General features: G+C 45.1%; 1 protein-coding gene across 12 annotated transcripts in view; it reads right to left on the reverse strand.

Annotated features, from left to right (window-relative positions):
* rgs3a (regulator of G protein signaling 3a) overlaps positions 1-23,660 on the reverse strand; it is a 340,299-nt gene that overhangs the window by 239,858 nt on the left and 76,781 nt on the right. For all 12 annotated transcript variants that reach the window (XM_070862764.1, XM_070862765.1, XM_070862756.1 and 9 more), the window contains one exon: positions 8,523-8,591. In XM_070862764.1, the coding sequence (XP_070718865.1) occupies positions 8,523-8,591 (69 nt within the window). The remainder of the gene's footprint in view (positions 1-8,522; positions 8,592-23,660) is intronic.

Raw genomic sequence — 23,660 nt, forward strand, 5'->3', positions numbered from 1 at the left:
AGGTCCATGTGAAGTGAATTATTAGCACATAGGGAGATAGGAAGTATTTAAGAGGTGTAGTAGCTTTGAAAGTTATAAATCCCCTAGGACCAGATTAAATGTATCCCAGGCTGTGAAGAGAAACAAAAGGGGAAACAACAGAGGCTCTGACCATCATTTTCTAAACATCGCTGGCTACAGGTGTGGTGCCGGAGGACTGCAAACATTGTTGTTGTGTATGGAGAAAGAGTCATAGTAAAGTGTGACCTTAGTCTTTTATTGCAGGTCTCCAGATTGCCTCTCCAACCTGTGAGGCCTCCTTAAATACCTGTGCTCCCAAGAGATTATGGAATCCCTAGTGGCTGTACAGAGTAAATACAAGTCCACATATATAACAACACTCCCCCACAAAGTCAATAGTGTAACTATTTACAATGTGAGTCGATTTGGGGCCCTTCTTGCCCTGGTTGATCGTCTCGGTGTGAAAGCTGGTGTTGTTTGAATCATTTGTTGGGCCCTCGCTGGGCTGCTGTGCATTTGGCCTTGCTGGGCTACCTGGTGTGTTGGGCCCTGCAGGGCTGCTGTGGATGATGGGTTCTGCTTCGTAGTCAAGCGTGGTGCCGTTGCCACTGGTGTGTATGTTGGGGGATTAAAAAAGGTAGGGTCCAAGGTGGGTTGCTCAGGATAGTCGGTGAATCTGAGTTTGATTTGGTCCAAGTGTTTCCGGTGAATAAGTCCATTTGAAAGTTTGACCCAAAACACCCTGCTCCCCTCTTTGACCACGACAATGCCGGGAAGCCACTTGAGACCTTGTCTATAATTTAATACAAATACAGGATCACTGATTGCAATCTCGCATGACACATTTGCGTTATCATGGTAGGCACTTTGTTGAAGCCGTCTGCTCTCTACCTGTTCATGTAGATCAGGGTGAACTAACGAGAGCCTTGTCTTAAGTGCTCTTTTCATGAGCAGTGCAGCAGGTGGGATCCCAGTGAGTGAGGTCTCGTGCTGTAGCTAAGCAGGACTCGGGATAGGCGAGTCTGCAGTGAGCCTTCAGTTGCCCTCTTCAAGCCTTGCTTGATGGTTTGCACTGCTCTCTCTGCCTGAACATTGGACATTGGTTTAAACGGGGCAGATGTGACATGCTTGATCCCGTTACGGGTCATGAATTCTTTGAACTCAGCACTGGTAAAACATGGCCCGTTGTCGCTCACCAGGACATCGGGTAAGCCGTGAGTGGCAAACATCATCTCACATTCAATCCACTTGGAGTACGCGTCTACAACCACAAGGAACATTTTACCGAAGAACGGGCCTGCATAGTCGACGTTTACCCGAGACCACGGTTTGGAGGGCCAAGACCATAAACTTAGCGGCGCCTCCCTGGGTACATTGCTTAACTGCGAGCATGTATTACATCTGTGAACGCAGGACTAAGTCCTCATCGATACCGGGCCACCACACGTGGGATCTGGCTATCGCTTTCATCATTACGATGCTTGGATGGGTACTGTGGAGGTCATTGATGGAGGTGTCTCTGCCCTTCTTGGGGACCACTACTTGATTGCCCCACAGAAGGCAGTCTGCCTGTATAGACATTTCATCTGCGCGCCACTGGAACGGCTTTATCTCTTCTGGCATTTCCACTGGGACACTGGACCAGTTCCCATGAAGCACACAGATTTTGACTAGAGATAATAAGGGGTCCTGGCTTGTCCAGGTTTTGATCTGCCGGGTAGTGACGGGTGATTGCTCACTCTCAAGTGCTTCCATAACCATGGCTAGATCTGCGGGCTGCGCCATTTCCACCCCCGTGGTGGGCAATGGCAGCCTACTGAGAGCATCGCCGCAGTTTTCTGTGCTTGGCCTATGGCGGATGGCGTAGTTGTATGCGGACAACGTGAGCGCCCATCTCTGGATGCGGGCCGATGCGTTAGTATTTATCCCTTTATTCTCGGAAAACAGGGATATAAGTGGCTTATGGTCAGTTTCCAATTTGAATTTTAGCCCAAACAGGTTTTGATGCATTTTCTTTACCATATACTCATACGCTAATGCTTCGTTTTCAATCATGCTGTGGGCTCTCTCAGCCTTAGACAGACTCCTGGATGCATAAGCAACCAGTTGCAGATTCCTGAAATCATTAGCTTGTTGCAATACACACCTGACGCCATATGACAACGCATCACATGCTAGTACCAAACGCTTACATGGATTATACAACACAAGCAGTTTGTTTGAGCATAACAATTTTTTTGCTTTTACAAAGGCATTTTCTTGGCTTTAGCCCCAAACCCATCTGCCCCCTTTTCATAGTAAGACATGTAGTGGTTCTAGCAATGTGCTGAGACCCGGTAAGAAGTTACCAAAGTAGTTCAAGAGTCCTAGAAACGACCACAGCTCCGTCACGTTCTGTGGCCTTGATGCGTTCTCGATTGCCTCCATCTTCGCGTTGGTGGGCCTGATGCCATCCGCCGCAATCCTCCTTCCCAAGAACTCCACTTCAGGCACCAGGAAACGCACTTCGAGCGTTTTAACCTAAGCCCCACACAGTTAAGTCGACTAAGAACCTCCTCCAGGTTCTGCAGATGCTCGACTGTGTTCCGACCTGTGACCAAGATGTCGTCCTGGAAGAGCACGGTGTGCGTGACCGGCTTCAGTAAACTTTCCATGTTTCTCTGGAATATCGGCCCATTCCAAATGGGCATCTGTTATAAACAAAATGACCTTTGTGCGTGTTGATGCAGGTGAGGGCCTTCGATGATTCCTCCAGTTCCTGCGTCATGTAGGCTAAAGTCAGATCCAGCTTCGTGAACGTCTTTCCTCCCGCCATCGTTGCAAAGAGGTCATCGGCCTTTGGTAGTGGGTATTGGTCCTACAGAGAGAAACGATTGATAGTTACTTTGTAATCTCCACGGATTCTGACGGTGCCGTCTCCCTTGAGGGCTGGGACAATAGGACTGTCCCACTCGCTGAACGCAATTGGTGAAATGATGCCCTCTCTTTGCAGCCGGTCTAGCTCGATTTCTACCCTCTCTCTCATCATGTACGATACTGCTCTCGCCTTGTGATGGATGGGTCGCGCCCCCAGAATTAGGTGGATCTGCACTTTTGATCCTTGGAATTTCCCGATGCCTGGTTCGAACAGCGAAGGAAATTTGTTTAAGACCTGGGCACACGAAGTGTCATCAGCGGGCGATAGCGCTCAGATGTCGTCCCAGTTCCAGCGTATCTTTCCCAGCCAGCTCCTGCCGAGCAGCGTGGGACCATTGGCCGATACCACCCAGAGTGGTAGCTTGTGTACCGCTCCATCGTAAGAGATCTTTACGGTAGCACTGCCAATTACAGGAATCATTTTTTTTGTGTAAGGTCTTAGTTTTGTGCGAACTGGAGTTAAGACTGGCCTTGAGGCTTTGCTGCGCCACAACCTTTCGAAAGTCTTTTTGCCCATGATGGACTGGCTCGCACCCGTGTCCAGCTCCATTGATACTGGGAGTCCATTTAGTTCAACATTCAGCTTTATCAGGGGACAATTCGTGGTGAATGTTTGCACCCCATGTACCTCTGCCTCCTCGATCTGAGGCTCTGGTTCGTCGTGATCCTCTGTGGATCTGTCCTCTTCTGCAACATGGTGGTTTTGCAGGTTTAACAGGCTTTGCAGCTCGCCTGCACACTCGGTGTCCCATTAAACGTATGCTTTGAATCGGCATGAATGGAAATGATGATCACCCCCGCAGCGCCAACAAGGTGTTAATGGCCTTGCATTCATCACTCTTGATGGTGGACTCTGACATCTGTGGATGTGCAGCTGCAGGTATGTGTGACCTGCCCTGTACATTACGATTCGAAAACAACATCACTTTGTTCACAGTACTTGTAGCAGCACTTGTGTGCTGAGAGATTTGCTTCGTATTGTCACTGGTGACTATGAAAGCCTGGGCTATCGCTATGGTGTTACTCAAGGTTGGGGTCTCCACAGTCAAAAGTTTGTGAAGTATGGTTTCGTGGCCAATGCCAAGTACGAAAAAGTCTCTGAGCATGTGCTCCAAATTCGCAATGTCCTACAAGGCGTCTTAGCTCGGCGACATAACTCACCATTTCCTGGCCTTCAGACCTTTTGTAGGTGTCGAACCGGTACCTCGCCATCAGAACGCTTTCCTTCGGGTTCAAATGCTCTTGGACCAGTGTGCACAAATCGCCGTACGATTTCTCCGTGTGTTTCGCTGGAGAGAGCAGATTCTTCATGAGGCCATACGTTGGGGCCCCACAGACGGTGAGGAGGATCGCCCTTCGTTTGGCAGCACTCTCTTCCCCATCTAGCCCGTTGGCCACGAAGTATTGGTCAAGTCGCTCCATAAAAGTTTCCCAATCATCTCCCTCCGAAAATTTCTCCAGGATGCCCACTGTTCTCTGCATCTTTGGGTTCGCTATCTGTATCTCGTCGCCAGTTGTTGTGTATGGAGAAAGAGTCAGACTGAACACTTTGAGCTCAAAGTAAAATGTGACCGTAGTCGCTTATTGCAGATCTCCAGAGTGCCTCTCCAACCTGTGAAGCCTCTTTAAGTACCTGTGCTCCCAAGGGATTATGGGATCCCTTGGAACTCCGAGGGATGAGCCTTCTGGTGGCTGTACAGAGTAAATACAAGTTCACATGTATAACAGTTTTGGTCTCCGTATTTAAGGAAGGATACACTTACATGGGAGGCTGTTCAGAGAAGGTTCACTTGGTTGATTCCGGAGATGAGGGGGTTGACTTATGAAGATAGGTTGAGCCTATACTCAGAAGAATGAGAGGTGATCTTATCGAAACATATAAGGTAATGAGGGGGCTCGACAAGGTGGATGCAGAGAGGATATTTCCACATAGGGGAAACTACAACTAGGGGGCATTGTCTCAGGATAAGAGTCCACCCATTTAAAACTGAGATGAGGAGGAATTTCTTCTCAGAGGGTTGTAAATCTGTGGAATGCCCTACCTCAGAGAGCTGTGGAGGCTGAGTCATTGAATATATTTAAGGTGGAGATAGACAGATTTTTGAGCGAAAGGGGAATAAAGGGTTCTGGGGAGCGGGCAGGGAAGTGAAGCTGAGTCCATGATCAGATTAGCCATGATCTTATTGAATGGCAAAGCTGGCTCAAGGGACCAAATAGTCTACTGCTGCTCCTATTTCTTATGTTATGAGAATCACCATATGAAGTTTAAACATTTAAAAGGCCTCCAGGTCAATCCAAACGCCTGAGGTGCCTAGTGTGTATGTTTAGGATGACCATGGAGGCCGAATGGTCCTCCTTGGGAGTGCCGCTCAGCTGAGGTCCTGGTAAGGTATACAGGTGTCATTAACCATAGTTGTGAAGAATAATTTTGATTGCTGCTGCTCAGGCTTGCTTTTCTGGGTTATAAAATGCTGGTGCATAGAATCATACAGCACAGAAGGAGACAATTCAGGTCATTGCACCTCTGCAATTTGAAAGAGGTATCCAATTATTCGCATTCCCCTACTCTTTCCCCATAGCCCTGAAAATCTTTCCTTTTCAAGCAAGTATCTAATTCCCTTTTGAAAGTTTCTATTGAATTTGCTTCCATCACCCTTTCAGGCAGTAAATTCCAGATCACAGCAACTGGCTAAATTTTTTAAATCCTCACCACATTCTTTTGCCAATTATCAAATCTGTGTCTTCTAGTATTCAACCCTTCTGCCAGTGGAAACAGTTTCTCCCTATTTATTCTAACAAAACTCTTCAAAATTTTGAACCCTCTAATAAATCTCCCAATAACCTTCTCTGCTCTAAGGAGAACAATCCCAGCTTCTCCAGTCTCTCCACATAACTGCAGTCCCTCATCTCTGGTGTCAATCTGGTGAATCTGTTCTGCACCCTCTCAAAGGGCTCAACTTCCATCCTAAAGTGTGATTCCTAGAATTGGACACAATAATCCAGCCGAGGCCTTACCTGTGATTTATAAAGGTTTAGCATAACACCCTTGCTTTTGTTCTCTATGCCTCTTTATAAAGCTCAGGATCCTGTATGCTTTTTTTTAAAAAACAACCTCATCAGCTTGTCCTGCCACCTTCAAAGATTTGTATACGTGAACCCCAGGTCTCTCTGTTCCTGCAACGCCATCAAAATTGTACCATTTAGTTTACATTGCCTCTCCTCATTCTTCCTTCCAAATGCATCACTTCTCTGCATTAAATTTCATCTGCCATTTAACTAGTCTGTCTATGTTCTCTATAGGTACTATCCTTCTCACGGTTTACAACATTTCCAAATTTTGTGATATCTGCAAACTTTGAAGTTATGCCCTTTATACCCAAGTCTAAGTCATTAATATGTATCAGAAAGAGCAGTGGTTCTACTCCAACCCTTGGGGGAAACCACTGCACACCTCCCTCCAGTCGGAAAAACAACTGTTCACCACTACTCTCTCCTTTCTGTTTCTTAGCTAATTTTGTATTCATGCTGCCATGGGCTTGGATAGTCTTAAAATAAAGTAAGCACAGCTTCTCCCGGGAACGAGCATTCACTTTCATAATAGTGTACTGCTGGTCTCAAACAAGCTGAGGAGAAAGTGAGAGTAAGAACACAATTTTGGGCCACCCATTTTTTTTGTTAGCAACCTCCTAGTGGGAATCCCACTGAATATATGCTATTTGGTGGAGGAGGAGAAAGAGGAATGGAAGGATGCCAGCTATATCTGATTGCACCAGAGATGGAATGTAACCATCCACAGTTACCCTCACAATAACATATATATGCAAAGATGGACTTACTTGGATGCGTCTGAGGTGTAGTATTTACACAAGTTGGAGAAATACCACCATCGATGTCTCCGCAAGATCCTACAAATCCTCTGGGAGGACAGACGCACCAACATTAGCGTCCTTGACCAGGTCAACATCCCCAGCATTGAAGCACTGACCACATTTGATCAGCTCCGCTGGGCAGGCCACATTGTCCGCATGCCAGACACAAGACTCCCAAAGCAAGTGCTCTACTTGGAACTCCTTCACGGCAAATGAGTCAAAGATGGGCAGAGGGAACGTTACAATGACACCCTCAAAGCCTCCCTGATAAAGTGCAACATCCCCACTGACACCTGGGAGTCCCTGGCCAAAAACCGTCCTAAGTGGAGGAAGTGCATCCGGGAGGGCGCTGAGCACCTCGAGTCTCGTCACCGACAGCATGCAGAAATCAAGCGCAGGCAGTGGAAGGAGCGTGCGGCAAACCAGTCCCAACCTCTCTTACCCTCAACAACTATCTGTCCCACCTGTGACAGGGACTGTGGTTCTCGTATTGGACTGTTCAGCCACCTAAGGACTCATTTTAAGAGTGGAAGCAAGTCTTCCTCAATTCCGAGGGACTGCCTATGATGATGACACAAGCTAAGAATCAGCAAGGAGGGTGTGATGGACTTATGCTGCATGCTGCAAACTGACCTTCGGCCCCCTCTAGGACAGGCACGGCACTGGAAGTGGCTGTCAAGGCCACTTTGAACTCAAATTTTAATGTTCGGGCTCATTCTCGTCTGCCACAGTGGACATCGACAACATCAATCTGCAGTGCATTATATGTATCAAACAGGTTATTAATGCATTGCTTGCAAGAGCGAGCAACTTCATGGCTTTTTTCATGGGCAACTGGTAAATTACTGATTCACCCTGGTGCACACAATAACTATGTATTCAGCAACAGCAAGGACCATCGCTCCAACAGCATTCAGTTGCTCTTTGACCATCTGCACAGGATCATGCATGTAAATGACTGCTTCTCATGCAGCAGTTATTTTAAGGCAATGCACTGTGTTCCTATTATTTGACCCAAAAAGAGCAAGATTGACTCCCAAGAGACTGCAGCTAACCTTTGCAACCTTGACTCATACACTTGCCGAATCTGCATCTATGAGAGTCATCACCAACTGCACCATAAGCAAGTTAAAGCACACAGTCAATGGCCTAGGCTAATCAGGGGCACAAAACAACAAAACCCATCAAAGTTCTCATGCATCATCATAGCTGCTGCATGCTACACACAACACAACTTCATCATTGCATAAGACATTAAAACAGGGTACTCGTAGGAAGAAATTAGCAACAAGCTTACATTAAAAGAACACTTTTTAAATCCTCATGATATCCCAAATTGCTTCACAGCCAATGAAATACTTTATGCTCTGTAGTCACTGTTGTTTTGTAGATAAACAGAGCAGCCAATTTGCACACAGCAAGATCTCACAAATAGCAAATAAGATAAATGACCAGTCAATCTATTTTTTTTTACTGTTATTGGTTAAGGGATGAACATTGGCCAAGACACTAGGTAAACTCCCTTTATTCTGCAAAATTCAGGCTGATAATCAGGAAGGTGGACATGTTGGAACACGTATAATTAAGGTTCCGTTGAAGCAAGTTGCAGATCATATACACTGACTATGACAGATTAATTTCGCAATATTTGTAATCCAGAGAATCTCATGCTTATTCCAGAGAAAACATAGCATACTTTGTCAGGTAACAAAAATTTACTTTAAGCACCAGTCTTACCTTGAATTCCTGTCTCTATTCCAAACTGTAACAAGAAGTCTCTTTTGTTCATCTGTCTCTTGCAATGGACTACAAAATAAGAACAATTTTAACACATCAGTAGAATTCACTTGCGATTTTGACACAGTTTTGTAAATATCAGCTTGGTTCAGTGATAGCACTCTATCTTATGATTCAGAAGGTCATGATTTCAAGTCAAACTTGAAAGATGGCCCAACCATCTTCAGCTGCTTCATCAATGCCATTCCCTCCATCATAAGGTCAGAAGTGGGGCTGTTCGCTGATGATTGCACAGTGTTCAGTTCCATTCGCAACTCCTCTGAAAATGAAGCAGTCCATGTCCGCATGCAGTAAGACTTGAACAACATTCAGGTTTGGGCTGATAAGTGGCAAGTAACATTCACGCCACACAATGACCATCTCCAACAAACAAGAGCCTAACCATCTCCCCTTGATATTCACCGGCATTACCATCGCCGAATCCCCCACCATCAGCACCCTAAGGGTCACCATTGACCAGAAACTTAACTGGACCAGCCACATAAATACCGTGGCAACAAGAGCAGGTCAGAGGCTGGGTATTCTGCAGCGTGTCTCACCTCCTGATTCCCAAAAGCCTTTCCACCATCTACAAGGCACAAGTCAGGAGTGTGATGGAATACTCTCCACTTGTTTGAATGAGTGAAGCTCCAACACTCAAGAAGCTCGACACCATCCAGGACAAAGCAGCCCGCTTGATTGGCACCCCATCCATCACCTTCAACATTCACTCCCTCCACCACCGGTGCACTGTCGCTGCAGTGTGTACCATCTACAGGATGCACTGCAGCAACTCACCAAGGCTTCTTCGACAGCACCTCCCAAACCCACGACCTCTATCACCTAGAAGGACAAGGTCAGCAGGTGAATTGGAACACCACCACCTGCAAGTTCCCCTCCAAGTTATACACCATCCTGACTTAGAAATATATCGTTGTTCCTTCATCATCACTGGGTCAAAATCCTGGAACTGCCTCCCTAACAGCACTGTGGGAGCACCTTCACCACACGGACTGCAACGGTTCAAAGGGTGGCTCACCACCACCTTCTCAAGGGCAATTAGGGATGGGCAATAAATGCCGGCCTTACCAGCGATGCCCACATCCCAGAACAATTTTTTTTTTTTAAAGTACCACTCTAGGGACTTGAGCAGATAACTCAGCTGAAACTTCAGAATAGTATTGAGGATATTCTCCCTCGTTGGAGATGCTGTCTTTTAGATGAAATGTTGAACAGAAGGCCCTTCCTGCTTATACGAGTGGACATAAAAGATTCCATAGCACTATTTGAAGAAGTAACATAAATGTCAGTGTCCTGGCTAATACATAACCCTCAATCAATACCAGCAAAACAAATCAACTGTTATGGGACCATGCTGTATACAAATCAAGTAACAGGGACAACATTTCAAAATAACTTATTGGCTGTGAAACATTTTGGGGTGCTCATAGGATGTGAAAGATGCAATATAAATTCATGTTCTTTCTATGACAAGTGATTCTTAATAGTAGAAATTGAAGGGCATTTGCATGGCTCGGATAGTAAAAGCAACTGTGCCAAACAAGGCAGAAGGCATCAGCTTCAATTTCTAATAAGTGCTGAGTTTGCTGATCTCAACCATGTTGGCAATAGGGGTCTTACAATTGGCCTCATTGCTTCTGGTCTAGGGAGTGGAAAATCAATTAGGGTTAAGGTCCCTGATCTAGTGCATCTGCTGGAAAATGTGTACAGGTCAATGATGGGTATGGACAGGGTAGGCATCAACTGCGATGCTCTTGTGATTGAACTCAATATCCAGGATCACAGAATAGTCACTTGGGCAAAGCATTCGCTATCCAGTTGTCCACCTCGCCAGATGCTGGGATAAGAGATGGACAGCAACATCCCAACTACACATCTTGAACAAGTACTTGGGAATAAAGCCGCTCCATGTTGATGAAACGTATCACTGTGATGTTATCTGCCCACTTGTTTGGAGATGATTTCTACCACTGACGTGATATTATCAGGGGAGCAGCTAAAGGTGAATCACTTAAACGACATTGCTGTACTATCTCTATCACTGGAGATTTACATGCTATGCGAATCAGATACTATGACAGGAACTTTAGAAGGTCCCACAGACTGAGCAGGTTCAGCTGACAGCATTGGAACTAAGACATTGGTTTCTACCATCAGTTATAGGACCCGTAAATAAGCCTGAGCTGTGAAATGTGAATATTACTTTAAGGATACCAGATCTCTGAGGATCTTAAACATGTTTCAAAGTTGGAAAATCTTGTTGCTTGGGAGTCTATGTGAGTTCTTGTGATTGACCAAATCGCCCAACTACTGGAAGGAACTGATTAACATTGTACTATCTGCTTTCCTGAGTTCCATCTGCCGGCTCCAACATGAATATGGGTATGAATGGGTGCTAAACGCCTCATGTAAAAAAGAAAATTGTGTACTTTACAAATTTCAGATCTGCCTCAGATATTCTCTTTGGTACAGCGGTGCTGATCACTCCTATAAGTGGTCCATATACCAATGAATATTTGGTTTAAAAAATCGAATTTTGCGATAGCGTTACCCAGGGTTGTAACAATAAGACCCCTTGTAATTTGAACTGGATATCATGTCTTTATCATGTGCACTTCAATCTTTCCAAAGGCGGGCTCAGAAACACTGAGTGAGAAAAAACCAGATATGAATTGCTATGCTGCTTTATTTACAGACAGCAAGCGAAGGTACAAAGTAACAATCAAAGTAAATTTCACTTACTTCACTCAATCGCACTTCCCTCCTCGAACAATGTGAAAAAATAATAAACCGCACGCCCTGTCCCTTTTGTAGGCTGACTTCCTGGCTTTTGGCATCACCTTTTTTTCTAAACAACTTCTAACTACAAAACCCTAGCTCCTGCATTTGAGCTACAGGCCCCAAGTCTGCACCCTTCTATCATTGTCTGCCTCCTAGCCGAAGCCACCCAGTGGAAAACTTGCAGGATCTGTTCGGCCGGCAGTTTTACACCACGAAGCAACTCCAGAAAGTGTTCAAGGAGGTGTTCGGAATTGGAAACATGAACAGTTAGGTACTCAGGCTTCACATTTGTGTTCTGCAAATTACCATTTTTGGTGCTACTCATTTTATGGCAGCAATTCAAATGGTTTGTGGAATGATGAGGCCCCTAAGTGTATCTCTCATCAGAATCTCAGGGCAACATGTGGTGAGTGAGACAACAGGTATAAAGGCCCGTATTTTTTGGTGGCGATGGGTGCGTACGCGCCCATAAGGGCCCTGAAAGTTCCAGGTTCTCGCGCGTGAAACACGTGCCAAAACCCGGAACTTGAAATCTGACAAGAAGAATCTTCTTGACAGATTGTAGCCATCCCCGGGAAATGGACATTCGTGGGCAGAGAGTTGGGCTATTTGCCCAAAAAATGTCTGTGTAATTCTTATGCCTGGTAACTGCTGGCATAAGACCTGCTTTTACCAGCATAAGAGTTTAAATGAATATAAAAATAATTTTTTTTCAATTATTTAAACATTAAAACACTTGGAAGATAAGTTAAGGGTTATTTTTAGTCCCTTTAACTTTTAAATTTTTTTTACATTTTTGTTTTAAATGTTTAATTAAATTGTATTTTAATTAATTTTAAATGTAATTTTAAAAAATGTATTTGGTATGTAAATGTGTTTATGTAATCCCTAATCATAAGCAGGAATGGGGATCTCCCTTCTTTCATTGGTTGGACCAGCCCAGGTGATGCCGGGGCACTTGCAAACCGCCTGCACTCCTGGGATACCTGAGCCTCTACACATGTCTACGCGTAGAAGCCCAGGAGTGCAAGTCCCTGCAGATTCCGAGGCAGAAGGTAGGCGCGGATTTTATTTGTGGATCAGAGGCATTTCCCCGCGAGAAACCTCCGACTTTAAATTTAGGCCCAATAACTTGGTTTAAAATTTCTGATACAGGTTGAACCTCCCTTATCCGGAACCCTCGGGACCTGGCCTGTTCCGGATAAGGAATTTTTCCGGACGAGGGGTGGTCATGTTAAATTGGATGATACAGGTACTGAGCAAGGGGATATCGGGGCTGGCTGGCTTGGGGCTGGGAGATCTTGCGGGGGGGGGGGGGGGCGGGGGGGCAGTGGATCGTGAGGTCAGGCCAGCGATTGCAGGAGTCGGCAGCGAGGAAGGACTTCAATTTGTTCATGTAGGAGTTCTGCGCATGCGCCACCCAGTGGCCGGGAATGGTTCCGGATAAGGGAGATTCAACCTGTACCAATATTGCAAGACAGAAATTTTGAAGCACTATCCTGGCATTGACATCCAGCCTCCCTGCTTTTTCAAATAATGGAGATGGTAAACTATTACAACATAAAAGTATTATGGGTGCTGCTGGAATAACATACATTTGTATAGCGCTCCTCATGTAAAGAAAGTTGTCTGAGAGACTTAACAGGGCACTGGATAACAAGTAGATACTGAGCGGGAAGTAAAGAAAAGGACAGAAGGATGAGGAAGTGTAAGAGGAGGATCTTTAGGAGGCAGATTGCCAGAGAGTTCTAAAGAGTGGAATCATAAGGGGAGAACTTGGATATGACCTGAAAACAAGCACAGGGATTGCGGTGCACGATCAACCTGCACCCGTTCATTGTAATCCAGGCAGTACGTTAAATTCGCACAACCCTATCATTCATATGCTTTACCTCACCCTCACACACAGCGTTATTGCAAGCCTCACACCCATAACTCAGCCTGCACATACCGGCAGCTATTCAACAATGGCAGACACATCACCCAAACATATTGCACGACACTTCCCTCTTTCTTAACAGTAGGCAGCAGCAAAGAACTAGAGTAAACAAGTGCAGCTGCATGTTTAACACAAATGGAGGAGACCTTGCTGACCATCTTGGGAAGAGGGATTGCTGAGGCAGTGGCCCCTAGCAGCGCTGAAGCGATTGATGAGTGTATCTGCATACCTAATCCTCCTTCTCTCATCCTACTTCTCCCTCGTCCCTCAATCTCTTCTGAATGAGAGGCTGTAGAAGGTTAAACATGCACTTCTTACTTTCTCCTCTCCCCACAACCCAACCATTGTCCCTTTTTAATTTCAGATACCCAAGAACTGGAGCCTGCCCAGGCAGTGGAGGAAGATGACGAAGACAGTGAACATTAAGAAACGCCGTCACTTGATCTTACACTCACATCCACCAGCTCAGTTACTGACACGACGTGTATTTTAGCGCAGGTGTCATCTTGGCGGAGGGCGAGGCCACACACTAATTCTGCTGCAGAGAACTCAGATGAAAACTTTGATGGGCCAGGCTACAGAAGGCGGCTGATGGGTCTACACACCGAAATGCTTGGTGCAGCGAATGCCTGCGCTCAATGTCAAGGAGCATGGAGGATTCTAAGACCAACTTGGCACAGGGCTTTGTGCAGAGCTTGGAGCACATCCTTTCCAACATGGAATGGGTGGTCACCTCCGGCAGCACACCTGTGGAACCCAGCATGTCTCAGCATCCATTACAGCACAAGTGGCTTCCACCAAAAGTCTGAGTGTAGTTAAGGAACATGGAACAAGAAATAAGCTGGCATCAGGGGAATAGAGCGTCCACACAGGGACTTACAGGTGAAGGGCATTGTGAAGATAGGAACGGGTAATGGCATGTGGGATTTGAAAGTAAGAACGAGATCTTGAAGTTAAGGCACTGGAAACCAGTGAAGCTTAGCCAAAACTGTGATGAATGTATAGACCTCAGTGAGGACATGAGCTTTTATACTCCATCCCCTTTATTGCAAAGGAGATGGAGTATAAAAGCAAGGAAGTCTTGCTATAGTTATATAAGGTATGGGTGAGGCCACACCTGGAATACTGCGTGCAGTTTTGGTTTCCATATTTACGAAAAGATATACTTACTTTGGAAGAAGTTCAGAGAAGGTTCACTAGGTTGATTCCAGGGATGAGGGGGTTGACTTATGAGGAAAGGTTGAGTAGGTTGAGCCTCTATTCATTGGAATTCAGAAGAATGAGAGGTGATCTTATCGAAACGTATAAGATTATGAGGGGGCTTGACAAGGTGGATGCAGAGAGGATGTTGCCACTGATGGGATAAAACTAGGGGGCATGATCTTAGAATAAGGGGCCGCCCATTTAAAACAGAGATGAGGAGAAATTTCTTCAGAGGGTTATAAATCTGTGGTATTCGCTGCCTCAGAGAGCTGTGGAAGCTGGGACATTCTTAAATTTATTCACAGAAATAGACAGTTTCTTGAACGATAAGGGGATAAGGGGTTATGGGGAGCGGGCGGGGAAGTGGAGCTGAGGCCATGATCAGATCAGCCATGATCGTATTAAATAGCGGAGCAGGCTCGAGGGGCCATATGGCCTACTCCTGTTCCTATTTCTTATGTTCTTATGTTATGTTCTTATGAGCTTCAGCATTCAGAATGATTTGTAGTTTAGGGAAGGAGACATGGGCAAGAAAAGGGTTAAATGTATTTTTTAAAAGAACAGAGATGGAACAAAGGTATCTCATGCTTTTTCTGCCTCTACTAGAATACAAACTGGGCTCCATGACAAGCTAAGCACCTGTATGCTTATCTTGTCCAGTATGAATGAACCTATACATGGTACTGTGTGGGACTTAAATGAAGTGGGCCACGCAACCTTGAATGAGGAAGATAAGATGTATGGGAAAGTGAAGGGGTACAGCATTCTGAGATGAAGTCATCTCACCCAAGTCAATCAATAGTATAACTTTACCCATTGGTCATATATAGTTTAGGGAGATAGTTGCATGCCTTAGAAGGGCATTTAGATTTGTGATCTGTAGCTCAAAAAGGTATAAAAAAAGTGGCAATTTGTAATGGGACTTTGGATTCAACCGTTTCCCAGATCAGGTTCCCTTGATTTTGTAAGTACTTTATTACATTTGAAGAATTAAACTTTGAATAAGTGAAATTTTGCTAGTGTGTGGATTGACTTACCATCATTGAATAAACTTACCTAAAGCTAGCTAGCTAATACTAGAAGATCAGTAAGGAGACTGCAGCCTCAAGGTGATAAAGGACATAAGCTTTCAGCATGATGGGGGAAAGGTAGGGCAGAGTTGTCAATTTTCAGAAATAAAAGGAGAGAGAGATTTGGTGAGTATATGTGACGGAGGAAGCGTATGGTGGCAGTCAAGAAAGTTGAATAAATCAAGATCAGAGGTGCACAGGTGTTCATGGAAGACAAAGAGGATAGCTTATGTTTTGTTAACTTTAAGCGAGAGAATATAATGGCTTATCCAGGTCTTCATATCAGACAGAGTTCAAGAAGGTGGTGACAGCCACGGGATTGATGGAGGCAGAAGAGCTGAAGAGCTTGCGATCATCAACGTGATGACCCATGCTTCCAGAAGATGTCACAAGGGAGAGGCATTTAAATGATGAAGAACGGTCCGAGAATGGCGCAGAGTGATACATTACAGGTGATCATACAGGGATGAGAGGAAATCCATTGAAGTGATGAAGTGTTGATGAAGATGAATGGAGTCAACAGAGCAGTGTTGTGGAGGTGAAATATAGAGGAGACACATTTGAGGAAGATGAAGTGGCTAATGGTACCAGCGGTAGCAGAGAGGTGGGGGAGAAGAGGATGGACATCATGCAGCAGTTATAGTGACTCAATGTCATTGGTAGCTTTTTCCAGCACAGTATCATTGCTGTTGACCTATGGAAGGGTTCAAACAGGGGTTAGTGGGTGCACAACTGCCAGCACAGGCACAATGGGCCAAATGATCATCTTCTGTACTGTATCATTGTATGGTTCTAACTATGAATTCCAGAACTTCACAAAGAAAGGGAGTGATAGAAAGGGAAAGATAAAAATGGGTTTAAGAGTCCAATGTGCTATAAGTGGCACCCTGAAATTTTGGGAAGCCTGCCATCTGGTATTACTTCTTTCAATTTAGTATACTGTATTCAATCCTCACGATGCGGGCTCCTCTACATTGGGGAGACTACACCTCCATTCAGTCCGCAAGCGTGACCCTGAGCTTCCAGTCGCTATCCATTTTAATTCACTCCCACTCTGGCCTCCTACACTGTTCCAATGAAACTCAGTTGAAGCTCAAACAACAGCACCTCATCTTTTGATTAGGCTTTACAACCTTCTGGACTCAGCATTGCTTTTAACCATTGCAGATCATAATTTTTTTGGACAGCAAGTGTTGATAATGATTCTGCTGTTGCCATTTAGCTCCTCTAGATCCATCTTTTGTTTCTTTACTTGTCACCTTACCACTCCATTTTGCCTTGCACCATTATCCCTTTTGTTATATCACCCCTACCTTCCACCCTATCACAGACAGTCCCTTTTGTTCATTCCTCTCCATCCTCGCTTCCCCTGCCTCTGTACTTGCTTAAAACCTGTTACTTCGGGAACATGTGAAAGTTTACCTCAAACGTTAACTCTGTTTCTCTCTCAACTGATGCTACCTGACGTTCTGAGTATTTACAGCATTTTCTGTTTATATTACCTGATATTTTTGCTATGGGCCTTCCATTCTGTTGCCTCCTTTAAATGGGGAAGGAGAACAAAGTGTTTCCCCTGACAGACGAGGCTTCTGTCACTTGGTTGATGCATTGCTGCACACAGACTAATGTGGTGCATGGTGAGGCTTATGAGGAACTGCTGGCATGGACATTTAACACTGGGTTCAGCTTTACTGCCATAGGCAGAGCTGTTTCGGTGATGGAAGTTGTTTGTAGGTCAGGTTCAAGGACATTGCAAAACTCAGTGACTGCTTCTCTTATAAAACAGAGGCAGTGAAGGCAGATCTTTTTTCACACAGCCAAGCGCTTATGCCTAGGTATGAAAAAGCGACTCCTGGGGCGAAGGTGATTGTGTGCCAAACGCCTCAAATGTAATCACATTTAACTTTCTTGCTGCACAGAAACTCCTCTTCCTCATTCAATTTAGGAGTGACATCGTAGTCCCGAAAGGAATTACTGACCACTTTGCTTGCTTTGTGAAATAAGCAACTGAGAGCAAGAACTATAGCAAAAGTAATGGAGAAAAAAAGTTGTGCAATGCACAAAAGTAAGAAATGAACTGCAACACTCAAAGCTGTCTGTTATTAATTTTGTGCTGAGTGATGTTAGTTGCTCCTGTAAGTGGTCAAAGCATCTTAACTCTGATCAGAGTTGACTTGAATATGTCCCACATCTACTTAAACAATAGCGTAATCCAGAGATGCAACAATAGTGCCCCCTTGTGACCAGAGCTGGATATTCAAGGCTTGCTCACGTGTACTTCTTCAATCTCTCCAAAGATGGACTAAGCAAATACTTAGTGAGGTAAGGCTTGATACGAATTGCTAAACTGCTTTAGTTCACACTTAAATGGATCATCTGACTTGTCAAACAAAATGATCTATGACCTCTTTCTCCTACATTTCAACCTTCTCACAGCCTCAGCTGTCTGACTGACTTGCGACATCCTATTTTAAAAAAACTGACTAACTGCTGGTGTCTGTGTTTTATCACTCACTTCTCATAAGCAGAAAGGAAAGGTCTGCCATAGGCCGGACCCACCATCTGGGGCCACCAACTTCCTAACACAATAGCTCTGATGTGTTTATCTAGTATCAAGACATGCTAAAATATGAAAATGACAGGCAGGAAAATATGCACTGGTCCATCTAGGTTGTCCCATACAGTTGTGACGCCTAGTGCTTCACATTACAGACTCTCTCCACCCACGCCGAACCATCTAATATCGTCAGAATCAAAAAAACTAATTAAAACCCAGGTAATTAGGGAACAAAATCTGGAAAATTTCATTCAGCCCATCATGCATGTGCCAACTCTTTTCAAGAGCTATCAATCAGTCACACCACACTGCTTTTCCACTATAGCTCTGCAAATTTTTCATTTTCGAATATATATCCTATTCCCTTTAGAAAGTTACTATTGAATCTGCTACGACCACCCTTTTAGGTAATGCATTCCAGATCATCATAACTCACTGTGTAAAAAAAATGTCTCCACATCTCTCCCTCGTTCTTTTCATAATTATCTTAAATCTGTAACCTCTGGTTACCATCCTTCCTACCAGTGGAAACAGTTTCTCCCCATCATAATCCCTCATCATTTTAAGCATCTATTAAATATCCCTTAACCTTCTCTGCTGTAAGGAGAATGGAGACCCAGCTAATTTGAGCCCTTCTATGTAACTAATGCATTTTAAACTAGGTATTAATCTTGTAGCCCGCCTCTGCATCTTTTCCAAAGCCTCAATATCACCCACCTTGAGAGATGATCAAAACGGGACACAATATTCTAACTGAAGCCTTACCAAAGTCTTATACAAGAACAAAATGGTACGCTTTGTTTTATAGCGAACTGTCATGTGAAAACAACTTAGAACTCTGCTGCTTTAGACGAGGGGATTAAATGTAGTATCTCCAAATTTGCAGATGACACTAAGTTGGGTGGCAGTGTGAGCTGCGAGGAGGATGCTATGAGGCTGCAGAGTGACTTGGATAGGTTAGGTGAGTGGGCAAATGCATGGCAGATGAAGTATAATGTGGATAAATGTGAGGTTATCCACTTTGGTAGTAAAAACAGAGAGACAGACTATTATCTGAATGGTGACAGATTAGGAAAAGGGGAGGTGCAACGAGACCTGGGTGTCATGGTACATCAGTCATTGAAGGTTGGCATGCAGGTACAGCAGGCGGCAAAGTAAAGCAAATGGCATGTCGGCCTTCATAGCGAGGGGATTTGAGTACAGGGGCAGGGAGGTGTTACTATAGTTGTACAGGGCCTTGGTGAGGCCACACCTGGAGTATTGTGTACAGTTTTGGTCTCCTAACTTGAGGAAGGACATTCTTGCTATTGAGGGAGTGCAGCGAAGGTTCGCCAGACTGATCCCCAGGATAGCGGGACTGACATATCAAGAAAGACTGGATCAACTGGGCTTGTATTCACTGGAGTTCAGAAGAATGAGAGGGGATCTCATAGAAACGTTTAAAATTCTGACGGGTTTAGACAAGTTAGATGCAGGAAGAATGTTCTCAATGTTGGGGAAGTCCAGAACCAGTGGTCACAGTCTAAGGATAAGGGGTAAGCCATTTAGGACCAAGATGAGGAGAAACTTCTTCACCCAGAGAGTGGTGAACCTGTGGAATTCTCTACCACAGAAAGTTGTTGAGGCCAATTCACTAAATATATTCAAAAAGGAGTGAGATGTAGTCCTTACTATTAGGGGGAGTCAAGGGGTATGGCGAGAAAGCAGGAATGGGGTACTGAAGTTGCATGTTCAGCCATGAACTCATTGAATGGCAGTGCAGGCTCGAAGGGCCGAATGGCCTACTCCTGCACCTATTTTCTATGTTTCTATGTTTAGTTATAGCTTCACAGCATTGGTCATTAAGCTTTAGAGTGTGATGCACTAAAACGTACAGATCACCATTTTCATCACTGGCTTTAATTCTGTTCCCTGCAAGGTGCAAGTATATCCAGCATTTGACCTACCCAAGTGTATAACACCTTTAAGTTTGAAGTTAAACCAGCATTGGCCAAACACGGGCCCATTCCTCCAACACATCAAGATCTGGTTGCAGTAGTCGAGCATCCAATATAGTCCTAATACTCACACATAGCCTATCATCATCCGCAAACTTGCAGATTATTTCCCAATACCTAAATCTAAATCATTAATGAAAATAAGAAGTAGTTTCAGTCCTAACACCGATGTTCACGCATCAGGTTTGATATATTTATTTCTCCTGGCAGTGAGTTAGATATTTTTGCCAGACATAGAATTGGCATCTATCTAATTGTCATAGAGTGGGAATTCCTTGGTATAACTAAGTTGTGTATGCACAGAAGCCTGAAAATAACCTCTTGCTGGTGGCTTCCAGGCAAAACGTATTTCAAATTCTAGCCAGTTTGTCACTAATTTCGTCCCATGACTTTTCTGCAGCATCTTTCACAACCTCAGGACATGCCAAAGCATTTCATAGTCTATTAAGTACTTTTGAAGTGTAGTCACTGTTGTAATGTAACGAAACCCAATAAACTATTTGCGCACAGCAAGGTCCCGCAAACGGCAATATGAATGACTTCATAATCTGTTTAGTAATATTTGTTGAAGGATTGTCAGTCAGGATACCTGAAATTCCCTACTCTGCTTCAAAAAGTGCCACTGGACCTTTAATATCCACCCGGGAGACCTAATGGGGCTTTGGTTTAAAGTCCCACCCAAAAGGTAGCACCTCCAACAGTGCAGCATTCCCTCAGTACTGCCCCGGAGTGTCAGCAAAATGAGATAACGGATGGCCTTTTGCAATGAATCATCAGAGTTTGATTTCTACCAAGGTACCTTTTGGCAAGAAGTGGTCTTAATACCCAAGAATCATAGAAACATAGGCCCCAAGTTTCCACACGCTACAAAACGGGTACCCCTCCGAGCTGGGCGCCCGTTTCGCGTGCCAAAAACGGCGCCTGAAAAAATACGCGCGATTCTGGAGCGCCTTGCAGCTCCATGTCTGCTTGGCGCGGCGCGCAGGGGGGCAGAGCCTACCACTCACGCTGATTTTATAAGTGGGAGGGGGCGGGTACCATTTAAATTAGTTTTTTTCGTGCCGGCAACCCTGCGCGTGCGTGTTGGAGCGTTCGCGCACGCGCAGTGTGAAGGAAACATTGGCACTCAGCCATTTTTGTAGTTCTTTGTAGCTGTTTAATTTTTGAACATTTTTTAATAAAAGCACATTGCCCTTCTATGATCAGCACTGAGGCTTCTTGCAGCAGTGAGAAGGCTGCAGGAAGCCTCAGAAGTTGAGGCAGCCGTTTCCCGACGGCCTCTCCCCCCCCCCTGCCGTCGGGAATGGCTGCTCAACTTCTGAGGCTTCCTGCAGCCTTCTCACTGCCTCCTTCCCCCCCCCGCCCGCCGTCGGGAACAGCTGCCTCCTCCCTCGCTCCCGTTCGCGGGAACGACGCCACACTGCTGAGCTGACTGTAAGGCTTCCACCTCAAGTGGAAGGCTGCACAAATGCCTGCTTACTGCCCGACTGCCCCTCCCTTCCTCCCGTTCGCGGGAACGACGCTACACCGCTGAGCTGACTGTAAGGCTTCCACCTCAAGTGGAAGGCTGCTTGCTGCCTGCTTACTGCCCGACTGCCCCTCCCTTCCTCCCGTTCGCGGGAACGACGCCACACCGCTGAGCTGACTGTAAGGCTTCCACCTCAAGTGGAAGGCTGCTTGCTGCCTGCTTACCTCCCTCCCTCCCTCCCGTTCGCGGGAACGACGCCACACCACTGAGCTGACTGTAAGGCTTCCACCTCAAGTGGAAGGCTGCTTGCTGCCTGATTACTGCCCGACTGCCCCTCCCTCCCTCCCGTTCGCGGGAACGACGCCACACCGCTGAGATGACTGAAGCACTTTCACACAGGTAGGAAGATGGTTTATTTAATCTTTTCTTTGCTTATAAATGTTTATTCAGGTTGGATTTATTTGTATAATATTTGTATAAGTATAAATAAGGATTTATTGTAGAATTTAATGACTTCCCTTCCCCCCCCCTCCCCCACCTCGTTCTGGACGCCTAATTTGTAACCTGCGCCTGATTTTTTAATGTGTAGACAAGGTTTTTTCAGTTCTACAAAAATCTTCACTTGCTCCATTCTAAGTTAGTTTGGAGTACGTTTTCACTGTGGAAACTTTCAAATCAGGCGTCAGTGGCCGGACACGCCCCCTTTTGAAGAAAAAATTCTGTTCCAAAGTGAAACTGTTCTAACTGACGAGAACTGCAGAAAAAAAAATGTGGAGAATTGCGATTTCTAAGATAGTCCGTTCTCCACCAGTTGCTCCTAAAAATCAGGCGCAAATCATGTGGAAACTTGGGCCCATAGAATGATACACAACAGAAGGAGGCCATTCGGCCCATCATGTCTGCCCCAGCTCTTTGGTAGAGCTATCCAATTAATCTCACTCCCCTGCTCTTTCCCCATAGCCCTTTAAATTTTTGCCCTTCAAGTGTTTATCCAATTCTCTTTTGAATGTTACGATTGATTCTGCTTTCACAACCCTTTCAGGCAGCGCGTTCCAGATCACAACTCGATGTGTAAAAAAATGTTTCTTCATGTAACCTATGGTTCTTTCGCCGAGCACCTTAAATCAGTGTCCTCTGGTCACTGACCCTTCTGCCACTGAAAACAGTTTCTCCTTATTTACAGTATCATAACCATTCAGGATTTTGAACACCTCTTTCAAATATCCTCTTAACTTTCTCTGCTCTCAGGAGAACAACCCCAGCTTATCCAATCTCTCTGCATCACTGAAGTCCCTCATCCTGGGTACCATTCTCCTAAATTTCTTCTGCACCCTCTCCAAAATCTTTACATTCCTAAAGTGTGGTGCCCAGAATTAACACAATTCTCCAGCTGAGGCCTAACCACAGCTTTATAAATTTTAGCATAACTTCCTTGCTTTTGTATTCAACGGGGGTTATTTTGTGGAAAGGGTGAAAACAGACGCAATGGGTGCTGTGCTAATGAGACACGCCTGTTTAAAAGTCTGGTTTTAGCCCGCAATTTTGGGACTGATTGCTGATTACGATTTAAATGTTTCTGGAGGTGCTAAAACGGAGACCTGCATGTGTAGCACTCAAGCGCTGATTAGGAGCAATTTTTCTGGAGCAGTATATGTAGCCTCCACACGCACATCCGCTGTGTATGGAGTGAGCTGGCTGACAAACAACAACACACATTCGGATGGCTCAAGAATGGAGGGAGAGGGCTCACAAATTCTCAGAGGCAGCACTGGAGGTTCTGGTGCAGCGGAGGACGGATGTCCTGTAAGCGCAGGGGGGAAGGAAACCACAGAGGCAACTAATACAGCGGATGTAAGAGGAGATCGCCGAGGAGGCCACAGCCAGGGGACATGGCTCCAGTGCCTCAAAAAGAAATTAATGATTTGACATGAGCGGTCAAGGTAAGATCTCATCTCACAAAACACACTTCTCAATAACTGCACCACTACCACACTCACAACCTCAAAACACTTCATCCATCATCTAACATATATTCTGATAATCACACTATTGCATCCTTCACA

This window comes from Pristiophorus japonicus, chromosome 20 (genome assembly GCF_044704955.1).
Source record: "Pristiophorus japonicus isolate sPriJap1 chromosome 20, sPriJap1.hap1, whole genome shotgun sequence".
Lineage (NCBI taxonomy): Eukaryota > Metazoa > Chordata > Chondrichthyes > Pristiophoridae > Pristiophorus > Pristiophorus japonicus.